Source organism: Anomaloglossus baeobatrachus, chromosome 10 (genome assembly GCF_048569485.1).
Source record: "Anomaloglossus baeobatrachus isolate aAnoBae1 chromosome 10, aAnoBae1.hap1, whole genome shotgun sequence".
Lineage (NCBI taxonomy): Eukaryota > Metazoa > Chordata > Amphibia > Anura > Aromobatidae > Anomaloglossus > Anomaloglossus baeobatrachus.
The window spans coordinates 206,279,267-206,304,309 of NC_134362.1; the positions used below are offsets into that span (position 1 = coordinate 206,279,267).

Consider the following 25,043-nt stretch of genomic DNA (forward strand, 5'->3'; position numbering starts at 1 on the left):
GTGTATATAGAAAATAAATCCCCCAGCTGTATATTGGGAGCTTGCTATGGATTTCCCTCCATGGTCCGGCACCAAACATGACAAAGTACAGTATGAGACCACCATAGACTCGTGATCATTGGCACCGAGAGCCATTACGTATAATGAGGGGCTATAGGAAGTATAAAGCATCAGCAACGATGAAGGACAAACATCCGAGACTCCCCGGGGCCGCGCCAGATCGGCTGCGAGTTCTTGGTGGTTACAGAATCTCCCATTCACTGACGAGTCCCAACACACAACACAAAGCTAATACATGTCCGAGCTAATTATATCCACTAATCACCGGTCACTGGTATATAAAGAGTGGACGAGACCTCACAGCGAATATCACCGACAGGAGGCAGAAAATAATATAACCAGCCACACACCACAGGAATCTGCAGAGACCAACACAGGAAGAGACATGTACAACAATAGAGAGTGCAGCTCTGGAGCATAATGCAGGAGGTAACTCAGGATCAGTAATGTATGTACACAGTGACTGCACCAGCAGAATAGTGAGTGCAGCTCTGGAGTATAGTACAGGAGGGAACTCAGGATCAGTAATGTATGTACACAGTGACTGCACCAGCAGAATAGTGAGTGCAGCTCTGGAGTATAGTACAGGAGGGAACTCAGGATCAGTAATGTAATGTATGTACACAGTGACTGCACCAGCAGAATAGTGAGTGCAGCTCTGGAGTATAATACAGGAGGTAACTCAGGATCAGTAATGTAATGTATGTACACAGTGACTGCACCAGCAGAATAGGGAGTGCAGCTCTGGAGTATAATACAGGAGGTAACTCAGGATCAGTAATGTATGTACACAGTGACTGCACCAGCAGAATAGTGAGTGCAGCTCTGGAGTATAATACAGGAGGTAGCTCAGGATCAGTAATTTATCTGCATGGTAACTGCACTTTTTATGAAGTTTTATTATATAATTAAACGTAATATAATTAAAAGTAAATCAAAGAAATGAGGCAGAACACATGTTGGTGTAGGTGCACATTCACACTGTGGCCATTATCTCGCGGCTCATTTCCTTGGTTTTTCGGGCTTTGTACATTCAGGGTGTAGACCCCCCACCCCCCTTTTACTCTGTGCGCTTTGTCTGTTCAGCGTCTCTTGGGCCGGTGTTGAGGAGTCAGGTCGGGGTCCTGCTCTCGCCTCATTAATTTTGAGGCCTACCGGCGCGTACAGAGGTGATCTATAAGAGTTGGGGTCCACCCTGTGGGACGGCTTTTTGGGGTTTTTTTTTTACAGAATCGTTCCCTTGTCCCTTTAGTTATTTTCTCTTTACTTTCTGCTCTTTGTGTCTTTATCTTATACTTTATGTAGAAGTATCAGCCATTTACCCAGAGACCATAAAACAAGAGGCGTCACCCACCTGGAACATGACGGTGAAGAATACAACCACGATTGTCGTGGCCACGAAATAGTCTTTAGCCTTCACTTTTCTCCCGTCCAGTAAGATGACGAGAGCGAAGGCGACTGCCCCCCGGAGGCCGCCATATGACATTACCACCTGATCGATCCTGTCCAGCGGGAGGAGCCGGAAGCGGTTTAATACGCCCGTCTGCAGCACCACGCCTGGGACACAAGAGGCGGTATTAATCAATATTGTGTTCATTGTCATCTATGGGAACATGTTTAACCCCTTCCCAACTATATTTGGGGCACTTATGGGTTCTACTAAAGACCTCTGTATCTGTCATCACGGTACTCCTGTGAAAACCAGTCCATGGCCGGCCTTCTAGGAGACTGTGATATTTGCTATACATAGCAGTGCACATGCACTGCAATGTATGGTACAAATGGTCACATGACCGCAGGTCCAGCAAGATTGTCTCAAACAACTTAAATACCTTCCTATATTGAAGGGGGGAATTATTTTTTTATGTCCGTCAGTGCAAATGATCAGAGAAAGCTCCATATGGATATAAGAGGGGGAGGGAACACTCGGAGAGTTCAGCTCTGAAGCCTGAATATGTAAAAACTCACCCACAGCCCTGAACACGAAGGTGAAGAGGAGCGTGGACAGGACCAGGGCCGTGTCCCACGTCCACTTAGATGTGTCCACGGCTGAAATCCCCAGGAAGATGAAGATGATGGTCTCGGAGCTGCTGGCCAGCGTCTTCATCGTGTACTTGACGGTGGTCCGGGACTTGTTGGAGATGTTGGCTTCCACGTATTTCTTGCAGCACAAACCACAGAAGGTCACCCTGCGCCGTGGACATCGGAGACGCCGGCGTTATTACCTGCATAATGCACTGCAAGGAGAACTACAAATCCCAGCACCGATAATTATCCAAAAAATAAAAACACAAACCACCACGCCGTGCACTGTACCAACATTAATATAAACTGTCATTTCCAAAGTCACCACTAGATGGCGCTGCAACATCACAATTATCTAAGGCACCAATGTATTATTCCCTAAAAATAAAAATCCAGAAAGTTCAATTTTTAACTTTTTTTTTATCCAAATAGTGAATTTCTACAAAGCCCCAAAATCTGCCGACGACGAGGACAGCGACAGATCTGATCCGTATGTGATAACTGCTGCGAGTCCTGGTTTTCAGGACCTCTGCTTGCTGTCAGTGAATGGTCTACAGCCGTCCGAGCAGTCACTGACAGCAAAGATTAAGACACATGAGATTTCCAGAACATTTCCTTGTACACTGGATTAATCCTAGGAGTAATAGACTGCGGGGGGCAGCAGCAGGGCAGACTGCGGGGGCAGCAGCAGCAGGGTGGACTGTGGGGGGCAGCAGGAGGGCGGCCTGTGGGGGCAGCAGCAGGGTGGGACTGTGGGGGCAGCAGCAGGGTGGACTGTGGGGGCAGCAGAAGGGTGGACTGTGGGGGCAGCAGCAGGGTGGACTGTGGGGGCAGCAGCAGGGTGGACTGTGGGGGCAGCAGCAGGGTGGACTGCGGGGGCAGCAGCGGGGCGGACTGCAGGGGCAGCAGCGGGGCGGACTGCAGGGGCAGCAGCAGGAGGGCAGACTGTGGGGGCAGCAGCAGGAGGGCAGACTGTGGGGGCAGCAGCAAGGTGGACTGTGGGGGCAGCAGCGGGGCAGACTGTGGGGGGCAGCAGGAGGGCAGACTGTGGGGGCAGCAGCAAGGTGGACTGTGGGGGCAGCAGCAGGGCGGACTGCAGGGGCAGCAGCGGGGCGGACTGCAGGGGCAGCAGCGGGGCGGACTGCGGGGGGTAGCAGCGGGGCGGACTGCAGGAGCAGCAGCGGGATGGACTGCGGGGGCAGCAGCGGGGCGGAATGCGGGGGCAGCAGCGGGGCGGACTGCGGGGGGGTAGCAGCGGGGCGGACTGCGGGGGGTAGCAGCGGGGCGGACTGCGGGGGGTAGCAGCGGGGCGGACTGCGGGGGGTAGTAGCAGGGCGGACTGCGGGGACAGCAGCGGGGCAGACTGCGGGGGCAGCAGCGGGGCAGACTGCGGGGGCAGCAGCAGGGCAGACTGCGGGGGCAGCAGCAGGGCAGACTGCGGGGGCAGCAGCAGGGCGGACTGCTGGGGCAGCAGCGGGGCGAACTGCGGGGGCAGCAGCGGGGCAGACTATGTGGGTAGCAGCGGGGCAGACTGCAGAGGCAGCAGGGCGGACTGCGGGGGGCAGCAGCATTGCGAACTGCGGGGGGGCAGCAGCAGGGCGGACTGCGGGGGGCAGCAGCAGGGCAGACTGCAGGGGCAGTAGCGGGGTGGACTGCGGCTGCCATCACTTTGTATTCTCCTCTCAGGAGCCGGCCACTGATGAGTCACTGAGGAGCCTTCATCTCACCTCGTCCTCCTCACATCGTGACTCAGCTCCTCTGTACAGGGGCAGCGAGAAAACAAAGAGAAGCGGGGGACGACGGGAGGGAGCGGCCCCCACATCACACTCCAGGCCACGCTCATCCTCATGGATTATATCAGAGCCGCACCGACACCGCCAGTCATAGCGCACTTTAACTTGTGCTACATTTTCCTGACACCTGGCGCCTCCTCGGCTCTGCTGAGCGCATCCTCCTTTATATATGGACATTGCACAGTTGACACAAAGTGACAGGTAAAACAAAGGCCAAATCCATTAGGTTTCCCGCAGTCATCACATCCGCGCCCGTGCACAGGAGCAGTGCCATGAATCCGCCGTCATCTGCCCTGGTTCTGCCATTTGCAATCTCACGGCCCAAATCCCGTCATCAGCGTCAGCAAAACGGGAGCCCAAAAATCTGCTGCGTCCGATCCCCGGGATGTAAAATAGTCTGACTGCGATAAAAGGGCCAGAGCCATCATTCGGGGGTTTATTGACTTATTCTTCACATTAGTGCAGGGGGTTTATGAATTTGTTGCAAAAAATAAAATTCTCTGCATTTTTTTCATTTCTTTTGGTACTTTTCATTGCAAAAAGTCGCAAGATTTTGGTAAAATATGCAAAGATTTCAGACATAAAAACACAGGACGGGGCGGATCCGGATCGGGGGAGACGGGCACAGGACGGGGCGGATCCGGATCGGGGGAGACGGGCACAGGACGGGGCGGATCCGGATCGGGGGAGACGGGCACAGGACGGGGCGGATCCGGATCGGGGGAGACAGGCACAGGACAGGGCGGATCCGAATCGGGGGAGACGGGCACAGGACGGGGCGGATCCAGATCAGGGGAGACGGGCACAGGACGGGGCGGATCCGGATCGGGGGAGACGGGAACAGGACGGGGCAGATCCGGATCGGGGGAGACGGGCACAGGACGGGGCGGATCCGGATCGGGGGAGACGGGCACAGGACGGGGCGGATCGGGGAGACGGGCACAGGACGGGGCAGATCCGGATCGGGGGAGACAGGCACAGGACGGGGCGGATCCGGAGAGATGGGCACAGGACGGGGCGGATCCGGATCGGGGGAGACAGGCACAGGACGGGGCGGATCCGGAACGGGGGAGACGGGCCCAGGACGGGGCAGATCCGGATCGGGGGAGACGGGCACAGGACGGGGCGGATCCGGATCGGGGGAGACGGGCACAGGACGGGGCGGATCCGGATCGGGGGAGACGGGCACAGGACGGGGCGGATCCGGATCGGGGGAGACGGGCACAGGACGGGGCGGATCCGGATCGGGGGAGACGGGCACAGGACGGGGCGGATCGGGGGAGACGGGCACAGGACGGGGCGGATCCGGATCGGGGGAGACAGGCACAGGACGGGGCGGATCCGGAGAGATGGGCACAGGACGGGGCGGATCCGGAGAGATGGGCACAGGACGGGGCGGATCCGGATCGGGGGAGACAGGCACAGGACGGGGCGGATCTGGATCGGGGGAGATGGGCACAGGACGAGGTGGATCCAGATTGGGGGAGACGGGCACAAAAATGTGGCGACTTTTTCAAATGTTGCAAATGATGAATCAGTTGAAAGAATCTGAACATTCCGAGCCCGGAAAAGAGAAGACGTGAGAACACAGGATGATGGACCGGACCCGATATTTAGCACTTACGCCAATATGGAGGACAGCGACACCATCTCGGCGGTGAGGTGGGCCAGGTACACGATCAGGAAGATGAACAGCGGCTCGATGATCCGGACTCGCTTGGTGAACCGGGTGATGAGGGCCAGTAAAAAAGCAAAAACCAAACCAACGGCCGTGCCTCCGAGACTGACAACGAAGAAGGAGCCTGCGGGGAACAGGAGGGCGAGAGGTAAGGAAAGAAGAAAGGAGAGAAGACCAGACACAGCGGACGCTCCAGGACCCCCTTATGCCCCCCATGTATTATGTCACATTGCGACCCCTTAATATAAGTGATCCCATACACTGCACTGGACATGGCCATAGGTATATGGGCTCCCCTTTAAATTTATGGGTTCCCTATTTAAAGGGAACTTATTTGGCCCCATGGTGCCCCCCACCTGACCGGTCTCCCCTGCAGTTTCTATAAGTGTCCTCACTATAGGCTCTATCCATTTTATTTTGCTATTTTTCGCCCGATGTAACTATTGATTTCCTCAGCGCAGCACTGTGTGTTATATAGGATTTAGTGATGAGATGTGTAATTGGGGGAGGAAGGTGAAGTAGATGACGGCGGCTGTTTTCTACCTCTGTAACTACGTAATATCCACTATTACAAGACATTATCCGCTATCTGCAGGATCGGGGACACCCCCTGTGCTGACTGATAACACAGGATCCACCATTCACAATAGGTGATGTCACAGCTCACCTCCTCCTGTACAATGACTGGTAACAGCTCTGTATACAGACGATAACACAGGATCCACTATTTATAATAGGTGATGGCACAGCTCACCACCTACCCCTCCTGTACGATGACTGGTAGCCCATCTATATACAATAGATAATACAGGATCCACCATTCACAAAAGGTGGTCACAGCTCACCTCCTCCTGTTCAATGACTGATCACACCTCTATATACAGTAGATATCACAGGATCCATTATTTATAATAGGTGATGTCACAGCTCACCTCCACCCCTCCTGTACAATAATGGATAACAGCTAAATACAGTAGATATCACAGGATCCACCATTCAAAATAGGTGTCACAGTTCACCTCCCCCTCCTATACAGTGACTGGTAACACCTCTATTTACAGCAGATAACACAAGATCCACCAATCACAATAGTTGATGTCCCAGCTCACTTCTTCCTCCTTCTGAACAATGACTGGTAACACCTCTATATACACAGTTGATAACACTGGATCCACCATTCACAATTGGTGATGTCACAGCTCACCTTCTCCTCCTCCTCCCAGCACGTTCACCAGTTACTCACCCACGCCTTTCAGGTAATCTGCCGCCTGCACGTTCCTTGGTCCCATCTCAACAAAGGAATTGAACACTTTGTATAAAACCTGCGGAAATAACCAGAGTCACAGATTACGCCCGGGGCTGAGGAATGAGTGACAGGTGAAACCTACAAAGAAGAATCTGAAAAAAAAAGGAGAACGCAATTACGTGCGGATGAAGCAGAGCTGACGAGCGCAGCCACAGCTCAGAGATAAGCCTTCAGTAAAGCCGACATCAAAAATGACAATTTCTGAGCGTTTCGGAGACGCCTTCCATTGCTGTGAGCGAATGCAATAATGAAGGAGCAAATCTCTCCATCATCTGCTATTTGGATCGATCATCTGCTGTTTGGATCAATCATCTGCTGTTTGGATCGTTTATACCGATATACAACTCATCATTCTCGGCAGCACGTCGCCCCATGTACGGTATTAACAATCGACCTGTTCCCATCGGTATTCATCAGCCTGTCTGAACAGCTCCATAACGAGCGCCGATCGACTGCTGTACAAATGGCCCTATAATCAGATATACCGCAATAAGGAGCTGACGTGTTTTATGGACAGACCGCAGAAAATCAATGATAGAAATCTCTTTACTGCACTAAAAGGGATATTCTTATATTGGGCCTTTAGACTTATCATCTCTGGGACACGATATATGTGTAAATCTCTCCCTTATGGAAAGTCCAAAAATTACCCGTCAAGTGTAGCCCCCGCTATAGTCTGGGCAGCTAGAGACAGGGTCTCATTTTAAGGGTAGAGACCTGCGGCAGTGCAGAGATATTCTTCTTCTGGGAATTTAGACATTGAGATGTTTAAGAATCTCCCTTAACATCTATGGGAAGTCCAAAAATTATCCCTCTATAGTCTCTTTACTGCACTAGAGATTTTCTTATCTTGGGCATTTAGACATTGAGATGCAGATGACATCTCTAAGCCTGACGCATGTGTAAGTCTCTTCCTTAACTTCTATGGGAAGTCCAAAAATTATCCAACAAGTGCAGTCCCCTTTACAGTCTGGGCGGTTTGAGACAAGGTCCCATTCATTGGATAGAGACCTGTGCTACCATAGAGATATTCTTATTTTGGGCATTTAGACATTGAGATGCAGAGAAGATCTCTGGGACCCATCACATGTGTAAGTCTCTCCCTTATGGGAAGTCCAAAAATTACCCAATAAGTGTGGCCCCCTCTACAGTACTGGCAGCTTGAGACAAGGTCCTGTTCTCAGGATAGAGACCTGTGGCACTACAAGGGATATTCTTATCTTGGACATTTAGACATTGAGACGCAGATGTCATTTCTCGGACCCGACTTGTGTAAGTCTCTCCCTTATGAGAAGTCCAAAAATTACAAAACAAGCGTGGCCCTTTCTACAATCTGGGCAACTTGAGACAAGGTCTCGTTCTCAAGATAGAGACCTGTAGAACTACAGGGATATTCTTATTTTGAGCATTTAGACATTGAGAAGCAGATGAACTCTTTGAGACCCAAAACACATGTAAGTCTCTCCCTTTTGGGAAGTCCAAAAATTACCCAACAAGCGTGGCCCTTTCTACAGTCTGAGCAGCTTGAGACAATGTCCCGTTGTCAGGATAGAGACCTGCAGCACTACAGGGGTATTCTTATCTTGGGCATTTAGACATTGAGATGTAGGTGACATCTCTGGGACCTGACACACATGATGTCTCTCCCTTAACGTCTATGGGAAGTCCAAAAATTATCCAGTAAGTGTCGCCCCTTCTACAGTCTGAGCAGCTTGAGACAAGGTCCCATTGTGAGGATAGAGACCTGCGGCACTACAGGGATATTCTTGTCTTGGGCATTTAGACATTGATAATGGGAAGTCCAATAATTATCCAGCAAGCGTGGCCCACTCTACAGTCTAGGCAGCTTGAGACAAGGTCCCGTTGTCAGGATAGAGACTTGCGGCTCTACAGGGATAATCTTATACTGGCATTTATCTACTGAGATGTAGATGACATCTCTGAGACCTGACACATGTGTAAGTCTCTACCTTATGGGAAGTCCAAAAATTATCCAACGAGCGTGGCCCCACATACAGCATGGCACCTTCTACAGTTTGTGCAACTTGAGACAAGGTACCGTTCTCAAGATAGAGACCTGCGGCACTACAGGGATATTCTTTTCTTGGGCACTTAAACATTGAGAAGCAGATGAAGTCTCAGACCCAACACACATGTAAGTCTCTCCATTATGGGAAGTCCAAAAATTATCCAATAAGTATGGCCCCCTCTATGGTCTGCGTGGTTGAGACAAGTCCCATTCTCAGTATAGAGACTTGCGGCACTACAGGGATATTCTTACCTTGGGCACTTAGACATTGATAATGGGAAGTCCAAAAATTATCCAACATCGTGGCCCCCTCTCCATTCTGGGCGGGTTGAGACAAGGTCCTGTTTTCAGAATAGAGACGTGCGGCTCTACAGGGATATTCTTATCCTGGGCATTTAGCCACTGAGATGTAGACGACATCTCTGAGACCTGACAAATGTGTAAGTCTCTACCTTATGGGAAGTCCAAAAATTATCCAACAACGTGGCCCCACATACAGTCTGTGCAGCAAGAGACAAGCTCCTGCTTTCAGAATAGAGACCTGCAGCACTACAGGGATATTCTTGTCTTGGACATTTAGACATTGATAATGGGAATCCAAAAATTATCCAACAAGTGTGTCTCCCTCTATAGTCTGTGCAGCTTGAGACAAGGTCCTGTTCTCAAGATAGAGACCTGCGGCTCTACAGGGATATACTTTTCTTGGGCACTTAGACATTGAGAAGCAGAGGACATCTCTGAGACCTGACACATATACGTCTCTCCCTTATGGAAAGTCCAAAAATTATCCAAAAAGTGTGACCCCACATACAGTCTAGGCAGCTTGAGACAAGGGCCTGTTTTGAGGCTAGAGACCTGCGGCACTACAGGGATATTCCTATCTTGGGCATGTAGACATTGATAATGGGAATCCAAAAATTATCCATAAATCGTGGCCCCCTCTCTCCATTCTGGGCGGGTTGAGACAAGGTCCCGTTTTCAGGATAGAGACCTTCGGCACTACAGGGATATTCTTCCCTTCAGCACAGAGAGGCGACGTTGCGCGGTACTATACATCTGCTGCAGATCCGGGCTGCACACGATATGAGCGCTGACAGCGGCAGCAGTTGGTTTTCAGCTCTTGCACCATCTGATCCCGCTAATGATCCTGTCACGGTGCAGCCAAGAGGAGGAAGCGTCCTGCGTGTCCCTCGCAGCTGCTGTCGGGGCCAGCCGGGGGCGCTGACACTGCCTCCGATAGCGGGAGGTGTCACGAGTCTTCAAAATGCAACACCGCCTATTACATATATACACATGGGTACCATTCAGGAGTCCAGGAAAGCTGGGTGGTGACCACTATGGCAGCTCTGTGCTCACCCAGCTTTCCTGGAGTGAGAAGAGGAAAGGCAATACCTTGATAAAGAATACATTTCTGGGCCATGACGTTCTGAGATTGCTGATCATTATCTAACAATCACTTTCCAGACATAAGAAAATAAATAAAGCCGCCATATCGATTACACGTCTGCTGTCATCCTGAACGCATTTGCCGGCAGTTACCATAGAGCCGTCTCTATGATGATGGCGTGCTCCTGAGGTCACAGTGCGGCCGGCCTTCTCCATTTCTGTGGTGACTTATGCCCCTGCCATTGCGTTGCTTTCAGCTCCGTAGAGCAGTAATATATAAACCACACGAGTGCACACGCCCTGTCTGTACCTGTGCATTTTATATCATTAAGGAATAATGGGAGATTTCAGATGTGAAGTCTGCAGAACTATGAGTTCAGCTCTGAAGCATCAAACCACATAAGTGTACACGTCCTGTCTGTACCTTTGCATTTTACACAATTAAGCAATACTGGGAGATTTCAGATGTGAAGTCTGCAGAATTATGAATTCAGCTCTGAAGCATCACACCACACGAGTGCATGCGCCCTGTCTGTACCTGAACAATTTAGACAATTAAGGAATACTGGGAGATTTCAGATGTGAAGTCTGCAGAATTATGAATTCAGCTCTGAAGCATCAAACCACAAAAGTGTACGCGCACTGTTTGTACTTGAACAATATAGACAATTAGGGAATACTGGGAGATTTCAGATGTGAAGTCTGCAGAACTATGAGTTCAGCTCTGAAGTATCAAACCACATAAGTGTACACGTCCTGTCTGTACCTGTGCATTTTACACAATTAAGGAATACTGGGAGATTTCAGATGTGAAGTCTGCAGAATTATGAATTCAGCTTTCAGCTCTGAAGCATCAAACCACACGAGTGCATGCGCCCTGTCTGTACCTGAACAATTTAGACAATTAAGGAATACTGGGATATTTCGGATGTGAAGTCTGCAGCATTACGAGTTCAGCTCTGAAGCATCAAACCACAAAAGTGTACGCGCACTGTTTGTACTTGAACAATATAGACAATTAGGGAATACTGGGAGATTTCAGATGTGAAGTCTGCAGAATTATGAGTTCAGCTCTGAAGCATAATATAGAAACCTTGCCACCCAAATTAGCCATTTTTTTTTGCAAATTTACCAGGAAGAACTAATGAGGCACGCACCACGGTGACGGCGTCGTTGAGCAGCGATTCCCCGAATACTATGATAAACAGGGTCTCATTGACGTGAACCTCCTCAAACACGGCCAGCACAGCGACGGGGTCAACGGCGGAAATGAGGCTGCCAAAGAGCAGGAAATCCATCAATCCGGCCTCCACCTGGGGGTCTAAACAAGAGAAAAGTCACATAATGGCGCCGTTCATTCTCCGCAGCACACATCACATACAACCGCTGCAACGCAAAGAAACACAGTGACATCTGCAGGATGCATTGCCGCGCCGCGCATGTTTCCCCCGCGCCACGTAGCCATGTATTCTGCAGAATGCGGGTGATATTCTGTAGCATCTCCACTTTGCTGTTACTGGAAGATGCGGCAGATTTTCTTCATACAACGGGAAAAAAAAAAAAAAAACAATCTGTGTCACGTCGCCCCCTGCGACCGCTCTGCGGAGACTCTGCTGGAATCTGCCGACACTTACGGGGAGCGACGGACACAGACCCGGGAATTAATTGTCAGCGATCGATACTTATTGACCTGCGCTGTCCTTCATCACTTCCAGGCCACATGGGGATGAGGCAAAGACGTTTCCACACTGAGTGTGAAGGATTTCTGCCTCCAGAGCTGCACTCACATGAACAGCACCAGGCGAGTGCAGCTCTGCAGGCAGGAATCCATGCACTGTACTCATCTGTATAAGGCTTCATGTCTGACATGAATTATCCCTCTAAGAGGAATGATCTTACACGCTGCACTTATCACCAGTCTACAGAATAGAAATGTCAGACTGCGGGGGTCCAAAAGCAGAGACCCCAGAGACGTGCATCGCTCTATTCACTTCAGTGTTAATGGTCACACTCTTTTTCACTTCGATGTAAGCTGTCGGTCCCTTTTATACTTCGATGTAAACGGTCAGTTCCTTTTTCACTTCAATGCGAGCAGTCAGTTCCTTTCTCACTTTGATGTGAGTGGTCGGTCCCTTTTTCACTTTGATGTGAGCGGTCGGTCCCTTTTTTACTTCAATGTGAGTGGTTGGTCTCTTTTCTCACTTCGATGAGAGCAGTCGGTCCCTTTCTTACTTTGATGTCAGCAGTTGGTCCCTTTTTCACTTCAATGTGAGCAGTCAGTCCCTTTTTCACTTTGATGTGAGCAGTCAATCCATTTTTCACTTCGATGTGATCAGTCTGTCCCTTTTTCACTTTGATGTGAGCAGTCAGTCCCTTTTTCACTTCGATGTGAGCAGTCTGTCCCTTTTTCACTTTGATGTGAGTGGTCTGTCCCTTTTTCACTTCGATGTGAGCAGTCTGTCCCTTTTTCACTTCGATGTGAGCAGTCAGTCCCTTTTTCGCTTTGATCTGAGTGGTCTGTCCCTTTTTCACTTCGATGTGAGCAGTCTGTCCCTTTTTCACTTTGATGTGAGCAGTCAATCCATTTTTCACTTTGATGTGATCAGTCTGTCCCTTTTTCACTTCAATGTGAGCAGTCTGTCCCTTTTTCACTTCGATGTGAGCAGTCTGTCCCTTTTTCACTTCGATGTGAGCAGTCTGTCCCTTTTTCACTTCGATGTGAGCAGTCTGTCCCTTTTTCACTTCGATGTGAGCAGTCTGTCCCTTTTTCACTTCGATGTGAGCAGTCTGTCCCTTTTTCACTTTGATGTGAGTGGTCTGTCCCTTTTTCACTTCGATGTGAGCAATCCGTCCCTTTTTCACTTCGATGTGAGTGGTCCGTCCCTTTTTCACTTCGATGTGAGTGATTGGTCCCTTTTTTACTTCAATATGAGCGTTTGGTCTTTTTTTTCTCTTTGATGTGAGCAGTCGGTCCCATTTTTACTTCAATGCGAGTGGTCGGTCCCTTTGTGATCCTTAGTTTTCAGGATCCTTTGGGTCTGATAAGTCGGACTCGTGAGGAGCAGTCATTTGTCACCTGTCCTTTTTATTAGACATAAATTCCATCTCACTTCCATTTCTTCATAATCTGTCCGGTAATGAATAGAGCCGCATTATACGGGATGTCGGCCACATTTCCTACAGCCTGTACCAGCAATTTGGGTCTAGGACTTGCAGGACTGAATGTATTAATGTGCAATTAGGATTTGCTGCATTTTCCCTTTGGGAGCCGTATCTGGTATTATCGGCCATCACCCGGATTTACCAAAAACAGATGAAACTACTTTTTGCAAAGCAGTTTCCAATCGCACCCAGAGCACAGTATCTGCACCACTTGTGGCCAGTATGAGCCTAGATACATCCTCTGCACCACTTGTGGCCAGTATGAGCCTAGATACATCCTCTGCACCACTTGTGGCCAGTATGAGCCTAGATACATCCCCTGCACCACTTGTGGCCAGTATGAGCCTAGATACATCCTCTGCACCACTTGTGGCCAGTATGAGCCTAGATACATCCTCTGCACCACTTGTGGCCAGTATGAGCCTAGATACATCCCCTGCACCACTTGTGGCCAGTATGAGCCTAGATACATCCTCTGCACCACTTGTGGCCAGCATGAGCCTAGATACATTCTCTGCACCACTTGTGGCCAGTATGAGCCTAGCTACATTCTCTGCACCACTTGTGGCCAGTATGAGCCTAGCTACATTCTCTGCACCACTTGTGGCCAGTATGAGCCTAGATACATATTCTGCACCACTTGTGGCCAGTATGAGCCTAGATACATCTTCTGCACCACTTGTGGCCAGTATGAGCCTAGCTACATTCTCTGCACCACTTGTGGCCAGTATGAGCCTAGATACATTCTCTGCACCACTTGTGGCCAGTATGAGCCTAGCTACATTCTCTGCACCACTTGTGGCCAGTATGAGCCTAGATACATATTCTGCACCACTTGTGGCCAGTATGAGCCTAGATACATCTTCTGCACCACTTGTGGCCAGTATGAGCCTAGATACATCCTCTGCACCACTTGTGGCCAGTATGAGCCTAGATACATCTTCTGCACCACTTGTGGCCAGTATGAGCCTAGATACATCCTCTGCACCACTTGTGGCCAGTATGAGCCTAGATACATTCTCTGCACTACTTGTGGCCAGTATGAGCCTAGATACATCTTCTGCACCACTTGTGGCCAGTATGAGCCTAGATACATCCTCTGCACCACTTGTGGCCAGTATGAGCCTAGATACATCTTCTGCACCACTTGTGGCCAGTATGAGCCTAGATACATCCTCTGCACCACTTGTGGCCAGTATGAGCCTAGCTACATTCTCTGCACCACTTGTGGCCAGTATGAGCCTAGATACATTCTCTGCACCACTTGTGGCCAGTATGAGCCTAGATACATCTTCTGCACCACTTGTGGCCAGTATGAGCCTAGATACATCTTCTGCACCACTTGTGGCCAGTATGAGCCTAGATACATTCTCTGCACCACTTGTGGCCAGTATGAGCCTAGATACATCTTCTGCACCACTTGTGGCCAGTATGAGCCTAGATACATCTTCTGCACCACTTGTGGCCAGTATGAGCCTAGATACATTCTCTGCACCACTTGTGGCCAGTATGAGCCTAGATACATCTTCTGCACCACTTGTGGCCAGTATGAGCCTAGATACATCCTCTGCACCACTTGTGGCCAGTATGAGCCTAGATACATCTTCTGCACCACTTGTGGCCAGTATGAGCCTAGCTACATTCTCTGCACCACTTGTGGCCAGTATGAGCCTAGATACATTCTCTGCACCACTTGTGGCCAGTATGAGCCTAGATACATCTTCTGCACCACTTGTGGCCAGTATGAGCCTAGATACATCTTCTGCACCACTTGTGGCCAGTATGAGCCTAGATACATCTTCTGCACCACTTGTGGCCAGTATGAGCCTAGATACATCTCCTGCACCACTTGTGGCCAGTATGAGCCTAGATACATCTCCTGCACCACTTGTGGGCAGTATGAGCCTAGATACATCCTCTGCACCACTTGTGGCCAGTATGAGCCTAGCTACATTCTCTGCACCACTTGTGGCCAGTATGAGCCTAGATACATTCTCTGCACCACTTGTGGCCAGTATGAGCCTAGCTACATTCTCTGCACCACTTGTGGCCAGTATGAGCCTAGATACATATTCTGCACCACTTGTGGCCAGTATGAGCCTAGATACATCTTCTGCACCACTTGTGGCCAGTATGAGCCTAGATACATCCTCTGCACCACTTGTGGCCAGTATGAGCCTAGATACATCTTCTGCACCACTTGTGGCCAGTATGAGCCTAGATACATCCTCTGCACCACTTGTGGCCAGTATGAGCCTAGATACATTCTCTGCACCACTTGTGGCCAGTATGAGCCTAGATACATCTTCTGCACCACTTGTGGCCAGTATGAGCCTAGATACATCCTCTGCACCACTTGTGGCCAGTATGAGCCTAGATACATCTTCTGCACCACTTGTGGCTAGTATGAGCCTAGCTACATTCTCTGCACCACTTGTGGCCAGTATGAGCCTAGATACATTCTCTGCACCACTTGTGGCCAGTATGAGCCTAGATACATCTTCTGCACCACTTGTGGCCAGTATGAGCCTAGATACATCTTCTGCACCACTTGTGGCCAGTATGAGCCTAGATACATCTTCTGCACCACTTGTGGCCAGTATGAGCCTAGATACATCATCTGCACCACTTGTGGCCAGTATGAGCCTAGATACATCCTCTGCACCACTTGTGGCCAGTATGAGCCTAGCTACATTCTCTGCACCACTTGTGGCCAGTATGAGCCTAGATACATTCTCTGCACCACTTGTGGCCAGTATGAGCCTAGATACATCTTCTGCACCACTTGTGGCCAGTATGAGCCTAGATACATCTTCTGCACCACTTGTGGCCAGTATGAGCCTAGATACATCTTCTGCACCACTTGTGGCCAGTATGAGCCTAGATACATCTCCTGCACCACTTGTGGCCAGTATGAGCCTAGATACATCTCCTGCACCACTTGTGGGCAGTATGAGCCTAGATACATCCTCTGCACCACTTGTGGCCAGTATGACCCTAGATACATTTTCTGCACCTTTGCTGTGTTGTATGGCTACCTCCCTGTGCGCCGGCGGCTCGTGATCCTGTGCGCCGGCGGCTCGTGATCCTGTGAGCGCAGCACATTATGTCAATAATCATTGCATCTGAATATCGATCCCGCTGCAGTCGTCTGTACGCGACCTCTGCGCTCTGCATTATTGATGGATGCACATATAGGAAAAGACCAACAATATGTCTCTATGAATAATTAACTCTCCCCCAGAGATCTCATTACATTAACAAACACTGCCGGAATTAACAAGATCCTGCACCACAAATACATAAACAGAGGCAGCAGTTCCCGGGGACAACGGCTGGATGTGAGCTCTGAGTGTCTCTCCCAGTAATATAGGCTGGATGTGAGCTCTGTGTGTCTCTCCCAGTAATATAGGCTGGATGTGAGCTCTGAGTGTCTCTCCCAGTAATATAGGCTGGATGTGAGCTCTGTGTGTCTCTCCCAGTAATATAGGCTGGATGTGAGCTCTGTGTGTCTCTCCCAGTAATACAGTATGGATGTGAGCTCTGTGTGTCTCTCCCAGTAATACAGTATGGATGTGAGCTCTGAGTGTCTCTCCCAGTAATATAGGCTGGATGTGAGCTCTGAGTGTCTCTCCCAGTAATATAGGCTGGATGTGAGCTCTGTGTGTCTCTCCCAGTAATATAGGCTGGATGTGAGCTCTGTGTGTCTCTCCCAGTAATATAGGCTGGATGTGAGCTCTGTGTGTCTCTCCCAGTAATATAGGCTGGATGTGAGCTCTGTGTGTCTCTCCCAGTAATATAGGCTGGATGTGAGATCTGTGTGTCTCTCCCAGTAATATAGGCTGGATGTGAGATCTGTGTGTCTCTCCCAGTAATATAGGCTGGATGTGAGCTCTGTGTGTCTCTCCCAGTAATATAGGCTGGATGTGAGCTCTGTGTGTCTCTCCCAGTAATATAGGCTGGATGTGAGGTCAGTGTGTCTCTCCCAGTAATACAGGCTGGATGTGAGGTCTGTGTGTCTCTCCCAGTAATATAGACTGGATGTGAGCTCTGTGTGTCTCTCCAGTATTATAGACTGGATGTGAGGCCTGTGTGTCTCTCCAGTAATATAGGCTGGATGTGAGCTCTGTGTGTCTCTCCCAGTAATATAGGCTGGATGTGAGCTCTGTGTGTCTCTCCCAGTAATATAGGCTGGATGTGAGATCTGTGTGTCTCTCCCAGTAATATAGGCTGGATGTGAGATCTGTGTGTCTCTCCCAGTAATATAGGCTGGATGTGAGCTCTGTGTGTCTCTCCCAGTAATATAGGCTGGATGTGAGCTCTGTGTGTCTCTCCCAGTAATATAGGCTGGATGTGAGCTCTGTGTGTCTCTCCCAGTAATATAGGCTGGATGTGAGCTCTGTGTGTCTCTCCCAGTAATATAGGCTGGATGTGAGCTCTGTGTGTCTCTCCCAGTAATACAGTATGGATGTGAGCTCTGTGTGTCTCTCCCAGTAATATAGGCTGGATGTGAGCTCTGAGTGTCTCTCCCAGTAATATAGGCTGGATGTGACCTCTGCTCTGTGTGTCTCTCCCAGTAATATAGGCTGGATGTGAGCTCTGAGTGTCTCTCCCAGTAATATAGACTGGATGTGAGCTCTGAGTGTCTCTCCCAGTAATATAGACTGGATATGAGCTCTGTGTGTCTCTCCCAGTAATATAGGCTGGATGTGAGGTCTGTGTGTCTCTCCCAGTAATATAGGCTGGATGTGAGGTCTGTGTGTCTCTCCCAGTAATATAGGCTGGATGGGAGCTCTGAGTGTCTATCCCAGTAATATAGGCTGGATGTGAGGTCTGTGTGTCTCTCCCAGTAATATAGGCTGGATGTGAGCTCTGAGTGTCTCTCCCAGTAATATAGGCTGGATGTGAGCTCTGTGTGTCTCTCCCAGTAATACAGTATGGATGTGAGCTCTGTGTGTCTCTCCCAGTAATATAGGCTGGATGTGAGGCCTGTGTGTCTCTCCCAGTGATATAGGCTGGATGTGAGGTCTGTGTGTCTCTCCCAGTAATATAGACTGGATGTGAGCTCTGTGTGTCTCTCCAGTATTATAGACTGGATGTGAGGCCTGTGTGTCTCTCCAGTAATATAGGCTGGATGTGAGGTCTGTGTGTCTCTCCCAGTAATATAGGCTGGATGTGAGCTCTGTGTATCTCTCCCAGTAATATAGGCTGGATGTGAGGTCTGTGTGTCTCTCCAGTAATATAGGCTGGATGTGAGCTCTGTGTGTCTCTCCCAGTAATAGAGGCTGGATGTGAGGTCTGTGTGTCTCTCCCAGTAATATAGGCTGGATGTGAGCTCTGTGTGTCTCTCCCAGTAATATAGGCTGGATGTGAGCTCTGTGTGTCTCTCCCAGTAATACAGGCTGGATGTGAGCTCTGTGTGTCTCTCCCAGTAATATAGGCTGGATGTGAGCTCTGTGTGTCTCTCCAGTATTATAGACTGGATGTGAGCTCTGTGTGTCTCTCCCAGTAATATAGGCTGGATGTGAGCTCTGAGTGTCTCTCCCAGTAATATAGGCTGGATGTGAGGTCTGTGTGTCTCCCCCAGTAATATAGACTGCATGTGAGCTCTGAGTGTCTCTCCCAGTAATATAGGCTGGATGTGAGCTCTGAGTGTCTCTCCCAGTAATATAGGCTGGATGTGAGGTATGTGTGTCTCTCCCAGTAATATAGGCTGGATGTGAGCTCTGAGTGTCTCTCCCAGTAATATAGGCTGGATGTGAGGTCTGTGTGTATCTCTGAGGAATATAGTAATCTTCACACTTACCCATAAGCCCCATGAGCTTCACCCCCCATAGGGCTAATCCAGTGGCAAAGGAATTCCAGACGGTGCCCACCACAGCGTACATGAGAATGGCACCGATATTGTCGAAAAATAGGCGACTTGGCATGAAATATCCAGAGTCCAAGACTATTGGCGGGAGAAGAAAGAGGAAGAACATACTGGGCTCTAACTGGAACTCGGCCCTCTGGGCTATGGCCAAGACAATCCCTCCGAGGGCCAGTCCTAGGATGATCAGCAGACAGCTCTCCGGCACCACAGTGGTCACCTTCCTGGACAAGTGGAAGACTGCAAAATAATGAGGACACATTTAATAAAGACCTCGTAGACCTATAGTCAAGGACTTTTTACACCTAAATGATACTCAGCGCACATGGACAGTGTCTCATACAGATCACTACCAAAAGTAAAGATGCTAGCTGGAGCGATCTGCACCAAATTTATCCAAAAAGTTGCCAGTGTCATGGTTCTGATTTGCGGTGCCCTGCTCCCCTGCAGAGCCGATGCCCTGTTGTTGTATTGTGCTCTGGTGGATGGGTTGTTTCCCGGCCTCGGGTCCTGCGTTGGTGTTTGGAGGGGCCTGTTCACAGGCACCTCATTCCAGGTGATTGCTCTGCTTCATTAAATCGCAACCTCACCGAAACGCCACCAGTCGTAGTTCCTGTTCTGCAGCAAGTGCTTTTGGCTCCTGTAAGTGTACTGTTCTGATGTCGTGTCCTGACCCCGGACTTTAGTTACCCTTCTCCACCCGTGCCCCTGACTCTCACATTACCCCCTGGCTCCTGACCTACGCCTCGTACCCTGACCTCGACTCCACTTTCTCCCTGCATTCCATACGTGACTTTCTGGCCCTAACCTCCGGCTCATACCCTGATCTCGACTCGTCTTCCTGCATTCCATACGTGACTTCCTGGCTCCTGACCTCCGGCTCATACCCTGACCTTGGCTCTGCTTTCTCCCTGCGTTCCATACGTGACTTCCTGGCTCCTGACATCCGGCTCATACCCTGACCTTGGCTCTGCTTTCTTCCTGCGTTCCATATGTGACTTCCTGGCTCCTGAACTCCGGCTCGTACCCTGACCTCGGCTCTGCTTTCCCACTGTGTTCCATATGTGATTTCCTGGCTCCTGACATCTGGCTTCTACCCTGACCTTGGCTCTGCTTTCTCCCTGTGCTCCATATGTGACTTCCTGGCTCCTGACATCCGGCTCATACCCTGACCTTGGCTCTGCTTTCTCCCTGCGTTCCATACGTGACTTCCTGGCTCCTGACCTCCGGCTTGTACCCTGACTTCGGCTCCGCTTTTTGCCTGTGTTCTCCTTCTTAGAAATCACGGTGTGTGCACTAGGAAAGATCCCATCAAACCTACCCAACAGTGTCCATTTGGCATTTTTTGGGCTGGTATGCATTGGTGTACCTTTATTTTTGCTTGACGCTTTTTATTTTTCTAACATAGGGGCCTATAAGTTGAGAATGGTAATGGAGAGGCAATGTTCGGAGGGAAAACTACAAATGAAGTGTGAACGCACCTGTAAGAAAAATGCCGCATATGGGTTTAATATTCGAAAAAAGGAATGTTCCAGGGGTTTTTTGGAGCAGAAAATCTGCAGCGTGTGCACAAAGCCTTAAACTACATCTTCTCGCTACTTTCTTATAAGTGGATATTTAACTTTTTTGACAACTTTCTTGCACTTTTTTTGCACGTGAATTTCTGTCTATTATTTTTGCACAATCTCATGATTGCGGGAAGTCTCTCCAGCGGGCGCACTTGAGACGCGGCGTGCAGGAGCAGCGCTCATCTCCAGCAACAAGAAGCCTGTAATGGTCAAACCTTCCAAATTAATTTTGCAATCTTGAAAATTAATTACCAGAGTGGTATCGCCGGCTGACACGTTCCCAGTGTGCTAATTACACGCTCCTAAAATAAGACACGGTTTCCTTAGTTACTGAAGACACTACGAGATTCGAGGATAAGACACTGAGAATCTTCTTAGTACAAAAGACAAGACCCTGATAAAAGGAGAAGAGATACGTGAAATTCATAGGAAGACGAGATCCTCCAGTCTCCAGAGAGGAAAACCTGCGTCCAAGAGTCAAAACTAAACTTGTGAGGATCATGGCAAAATCTCCAGAGACACCGGCCGGATGACGAAAGCACAAGAGGGACAACCAAATTATTCTCCAAGAGATCATTATAGGTCGAGAGGCAAAAAATACGCCTGAAAAAGCACTAAAAAAAAGTGCCGCCACTTTCAATAAGACGCCGTGGGCACTTGTCCTACAGAGGTGAAAGTTATCTGTCCAACAGCCGCCCTCCCCGATGTGCCGTAGTTATACAGCCGCCCTCCCCGATGTGCCGTAGTTATACAGTCGCTCTCTCCGATGTGCCGTAGTTATACAGCCGCCCTCCCCGATGTGCCGTAGTTATACAGCCGCTCTCTCCGATGTGCCGTAGTCATACAGCCGCCCTCCCCGATGTGCTGTAGTTATACAGCCGCCCTCCCCGATGTGCTGCAGTTATACAGCCGCTCTCTCCGATGTGCCGTAGTTATACAGCCGCTCTCTCCGATGTGCCGTAGTTATACAGCCACCCTCCCCGATGTGCCGTAGTTATACAGCCGCCCTCCCCGATGTGCTGCAGTTATACAGCCGCTCTCTCCGATGTGCCGTAGTTATACAGCCGCCCTCCCCGATGTGCCGTAGTTATACAGCCGCCCTCCCCGATGTGCTGTAGTTATACAGCCGCTCTCCCCGATGTGCTGCAGTTATACAGCCGCTCTCTCCGATGTGCCGTAGTTATACAGCCGCTCTCTCCGATGTGCCGTAGTTATACAGCCGCCCTCCCCGATGTGCCGTAGTTATACAGCTGCCCTCCCCGATGTGCCGTAGTTATACAGCCGCCCTCCCCGATGTGCCGTAGTTATACAGCCGCTCTCTCCGATGTGCCGTAGTTATACAGCCGCTCTCTCCGATGTGCCGTAGTTATACAGCCGCCCTCCCCGATGTGCCGTAGTTATACAGCCGCCCTCCCCGATGTGCCGTAGTTATACAGCCGCCCTCCCCGATGTGCCGTAGTTATACAGCCGCCCTCCCCGATGTGCTGTAGTTATACAGCCGCCCTCCCCGATGTGCTGTAGTTATACAGCCGCCCTCCCCGATGTGCTGTAGTTATACAGCCGCCCTCCCCGATGTGCTGTAGTTATACAGCCGCCCTCCCCGATGTGCCGTAGTTATACAGCCGCTCTCCCCGATGTGCCGTAGTTATACAGCCGCCCTCCCCGATGTGCTGTAGTTATACAGCCGCTCTCTCCGATGTGCCGTAGTTATACAGCCGCCCTCCCCGATGTGCTGTAGTTATACAGCCGCCCTCCCCGATGTGCCGTAGTCATACAGCCGCCCTCCCCGATGTGCTGCAGTTATACAGCCGCCCTCCCCGATGTGCTGTAGTTATACAGCCGCCCTCCCCGATGTGCTGTAGTTATACAGCCGCCCTCCCCGATGTGCTGTAGTTATACAGCCGCCCTCCCCGATGTGCTGTAGTTATACAGCCGCCCTCCCCGATGTGCCGTAGTTATACAGCCGCTCTCCCCGATGTGCCGTAGTTATACAGCCGCCCTCCCCGATGTGCCGTAGTTATACAGCCGCCCTCCCCGATGTGCCGTAGTTATACAGCCGCCCTCCCCGATGTGCTGTAGTTATACAGCCGCCCTCCCCGATGTGCTGTAGTTATACAGCCGCCCTCCCCGATGTGCTGTAGTTATACAGCCGCCCTCCCCGATGTGCCGTAGTTATACAGCCACCCTCCCCGATGTGCTGTAGTTATACAGCCGCCCTCCCCGATGTGCTGTAGTTATACAGCCGCCCTCCCCGATGTGCTGTAGTTATACAGCCGCCCTCCCCGATGTGCCGTAGTTATACAGCCGCCCTCCCCGATGTGCCGTAGTTATACAGCCGCCCTCCCCGATGTGCTGTAGTTATACAGCCGCGCTCTCTGCGTAGTTATGCAACCGGCAGCTGCAGCCGCGCGTCATATGGTGTGAATTACACAGCGGTAATACATGTTATTTATGTAATGATCCCGGAGCTGCACTCGGTGTAATTCTCCTCAGGCAGAATCGCTGATGTCTGCAACACACGGGCAAAACAGCAGAACACAAGACAGCAGAAAACGGAGCAATAGCCAGTGTAGCAATAGGGACCCCCAACTGGAGCACTCTGCATTATAGGACCCCCAACTGGAGCACTCTGCATTACAGGACCCTCGACCGGAGTACACTGTGAATTACTCGAGGGGCAGAATAATGATGCTGACACTCGGGGGGCAGCACACACTATATACACTCGGGGGGCAGCACACACTATATACACTCGGGGGGCAGCACACACTATATACACTCGGGGGGCAGCACACACTATATACACTCGGGGGGCAGCACACACTATATACACTCGGGGGGCAGCACACTATATACACTCGGGGGGCAGCACACACTATATACACTCGGGGGGCAGCACACACTATATACACTCGGGGGGCAGCACACACTATATACACTCGGGGGGCAGCACACACTATATACACTCGGGGGGCAGCACACACTATATACACTCGGGGGCAGCACACACTATATACACTCGGGGGGCAGCACACACTATATACACTCGGGGGGCAGCACACACTATATACACTCGGGGGGCAGCACACACTATATACACTCGGGGGCAGCACACTATATACGCTCGGGGGGCAGCACACACTATATACACTCAGGGGGCAGCACACACTATATACACTCGGGGGGCAGCACACACTATATACACTCGGGGGGGGGCACACACTATATACACTCGGGGGGCAGCACACACTATATACACTCGGGGGGGGGCACACACTATATACACTCGGGGGTGGGGCAGCACACACTATATACGCTCGGGGGGCAGCACACACTATATACACTCGGGGGGCAGCACACACTATATACACTCGGGGGGCAGCACACACTATATACACTCGGGGGGCAGCACACACTATATACACTCGGGGGGCAGCACACACTATATACACTCGGGGGGCAGCACACACTATATACACTCGGGGGGCAGCACACTATATACACTCGGGGGGCAGCACACACTATATACACTCGGGGGTGGGGCAGCACACACTATATACACTTGGGGGGGGGCACACACTATATACACTCGGGGGGGGCAGCACACACTATATACACTCGGGGGTGGGGCAGCACACACTATATACACTCGGGGGGCAGCACACACTATATACACTCGGGGAGGGCACACACTATATACACTCGGGGGGCAGCACACTATATACACTCGGGGGGCAGCACACACTATATACACTCGGGGGGCAGCACACTATATACACTCGGGGGGCAGCACACACTATATACACTCGGGGGGCAGCACACTATATACACTCGGGGGGCAGCACACACTATATACACTCGGCTGCGCACTGCCATGGCCTCTATCCTCCATCTTTCCTGCACTCTGTGGTTTCCATACGCTCTGTGACGTCCCCCCTTTCCCCCAGGGCTGATTATCCAGTATGGTGTCATTATCCCCCCGTGATGGTACGAGCCCCCCGCGCTGAGTCCCCTCGAACTTCTCTTCAGAGTCACTTAGTAATCGCAGCCCATTTACCTAATAGAAGCAATAAATAGTCTGCGCTCGCTGCTCGCTCCATGGTAACACCGGCACAAGCACATATTCATGACAAGTATCCGGCACACACTGTATCAGCCCATACCGGA

At 50.6% G+C, this 25,043-nt stretch overlaps 1 protein-coding gene across 1 annotated transcript in view; it reads right to left on the reverse strand.

The window, feature by feature from the left end:
* The window catches only part of SLC9A5 (solute carrier family 9 member A5), a 93,761-nt gene that overhangs the window by 60,034 nt on the left and 8,684 nt on the right, over positions 1-25,043 (reverse strand). The window contains exons 2-7 of the mRNA XM_075326195.1: positions 19,246-19,548; positions 11,435-11,598; positions 6,800-6,878; positions 5,503-5,680; positions 2,029-2,249; positions 1,415-1,617 (exon numbers count right to left, since the gene is read on the reverse strand). Of these exons, the coding sequence (XP_075182310.1) occupies positions 1,415-1,617; positions 2,029-2,249; positions 5,503-5,680; positions 6,800-6,878; positions 11,435-11,598; positions 19,246-19,548 (1,148 nt within the window). The remainder of the gene's footprint in view (positions 1-1,414; positions 1,618-2,028; positions 2,250-5,502; positions 5,681-6,799; positions 6,879-11,434; positions 11,599-19,245; positions 19,549-25,043) is intronic.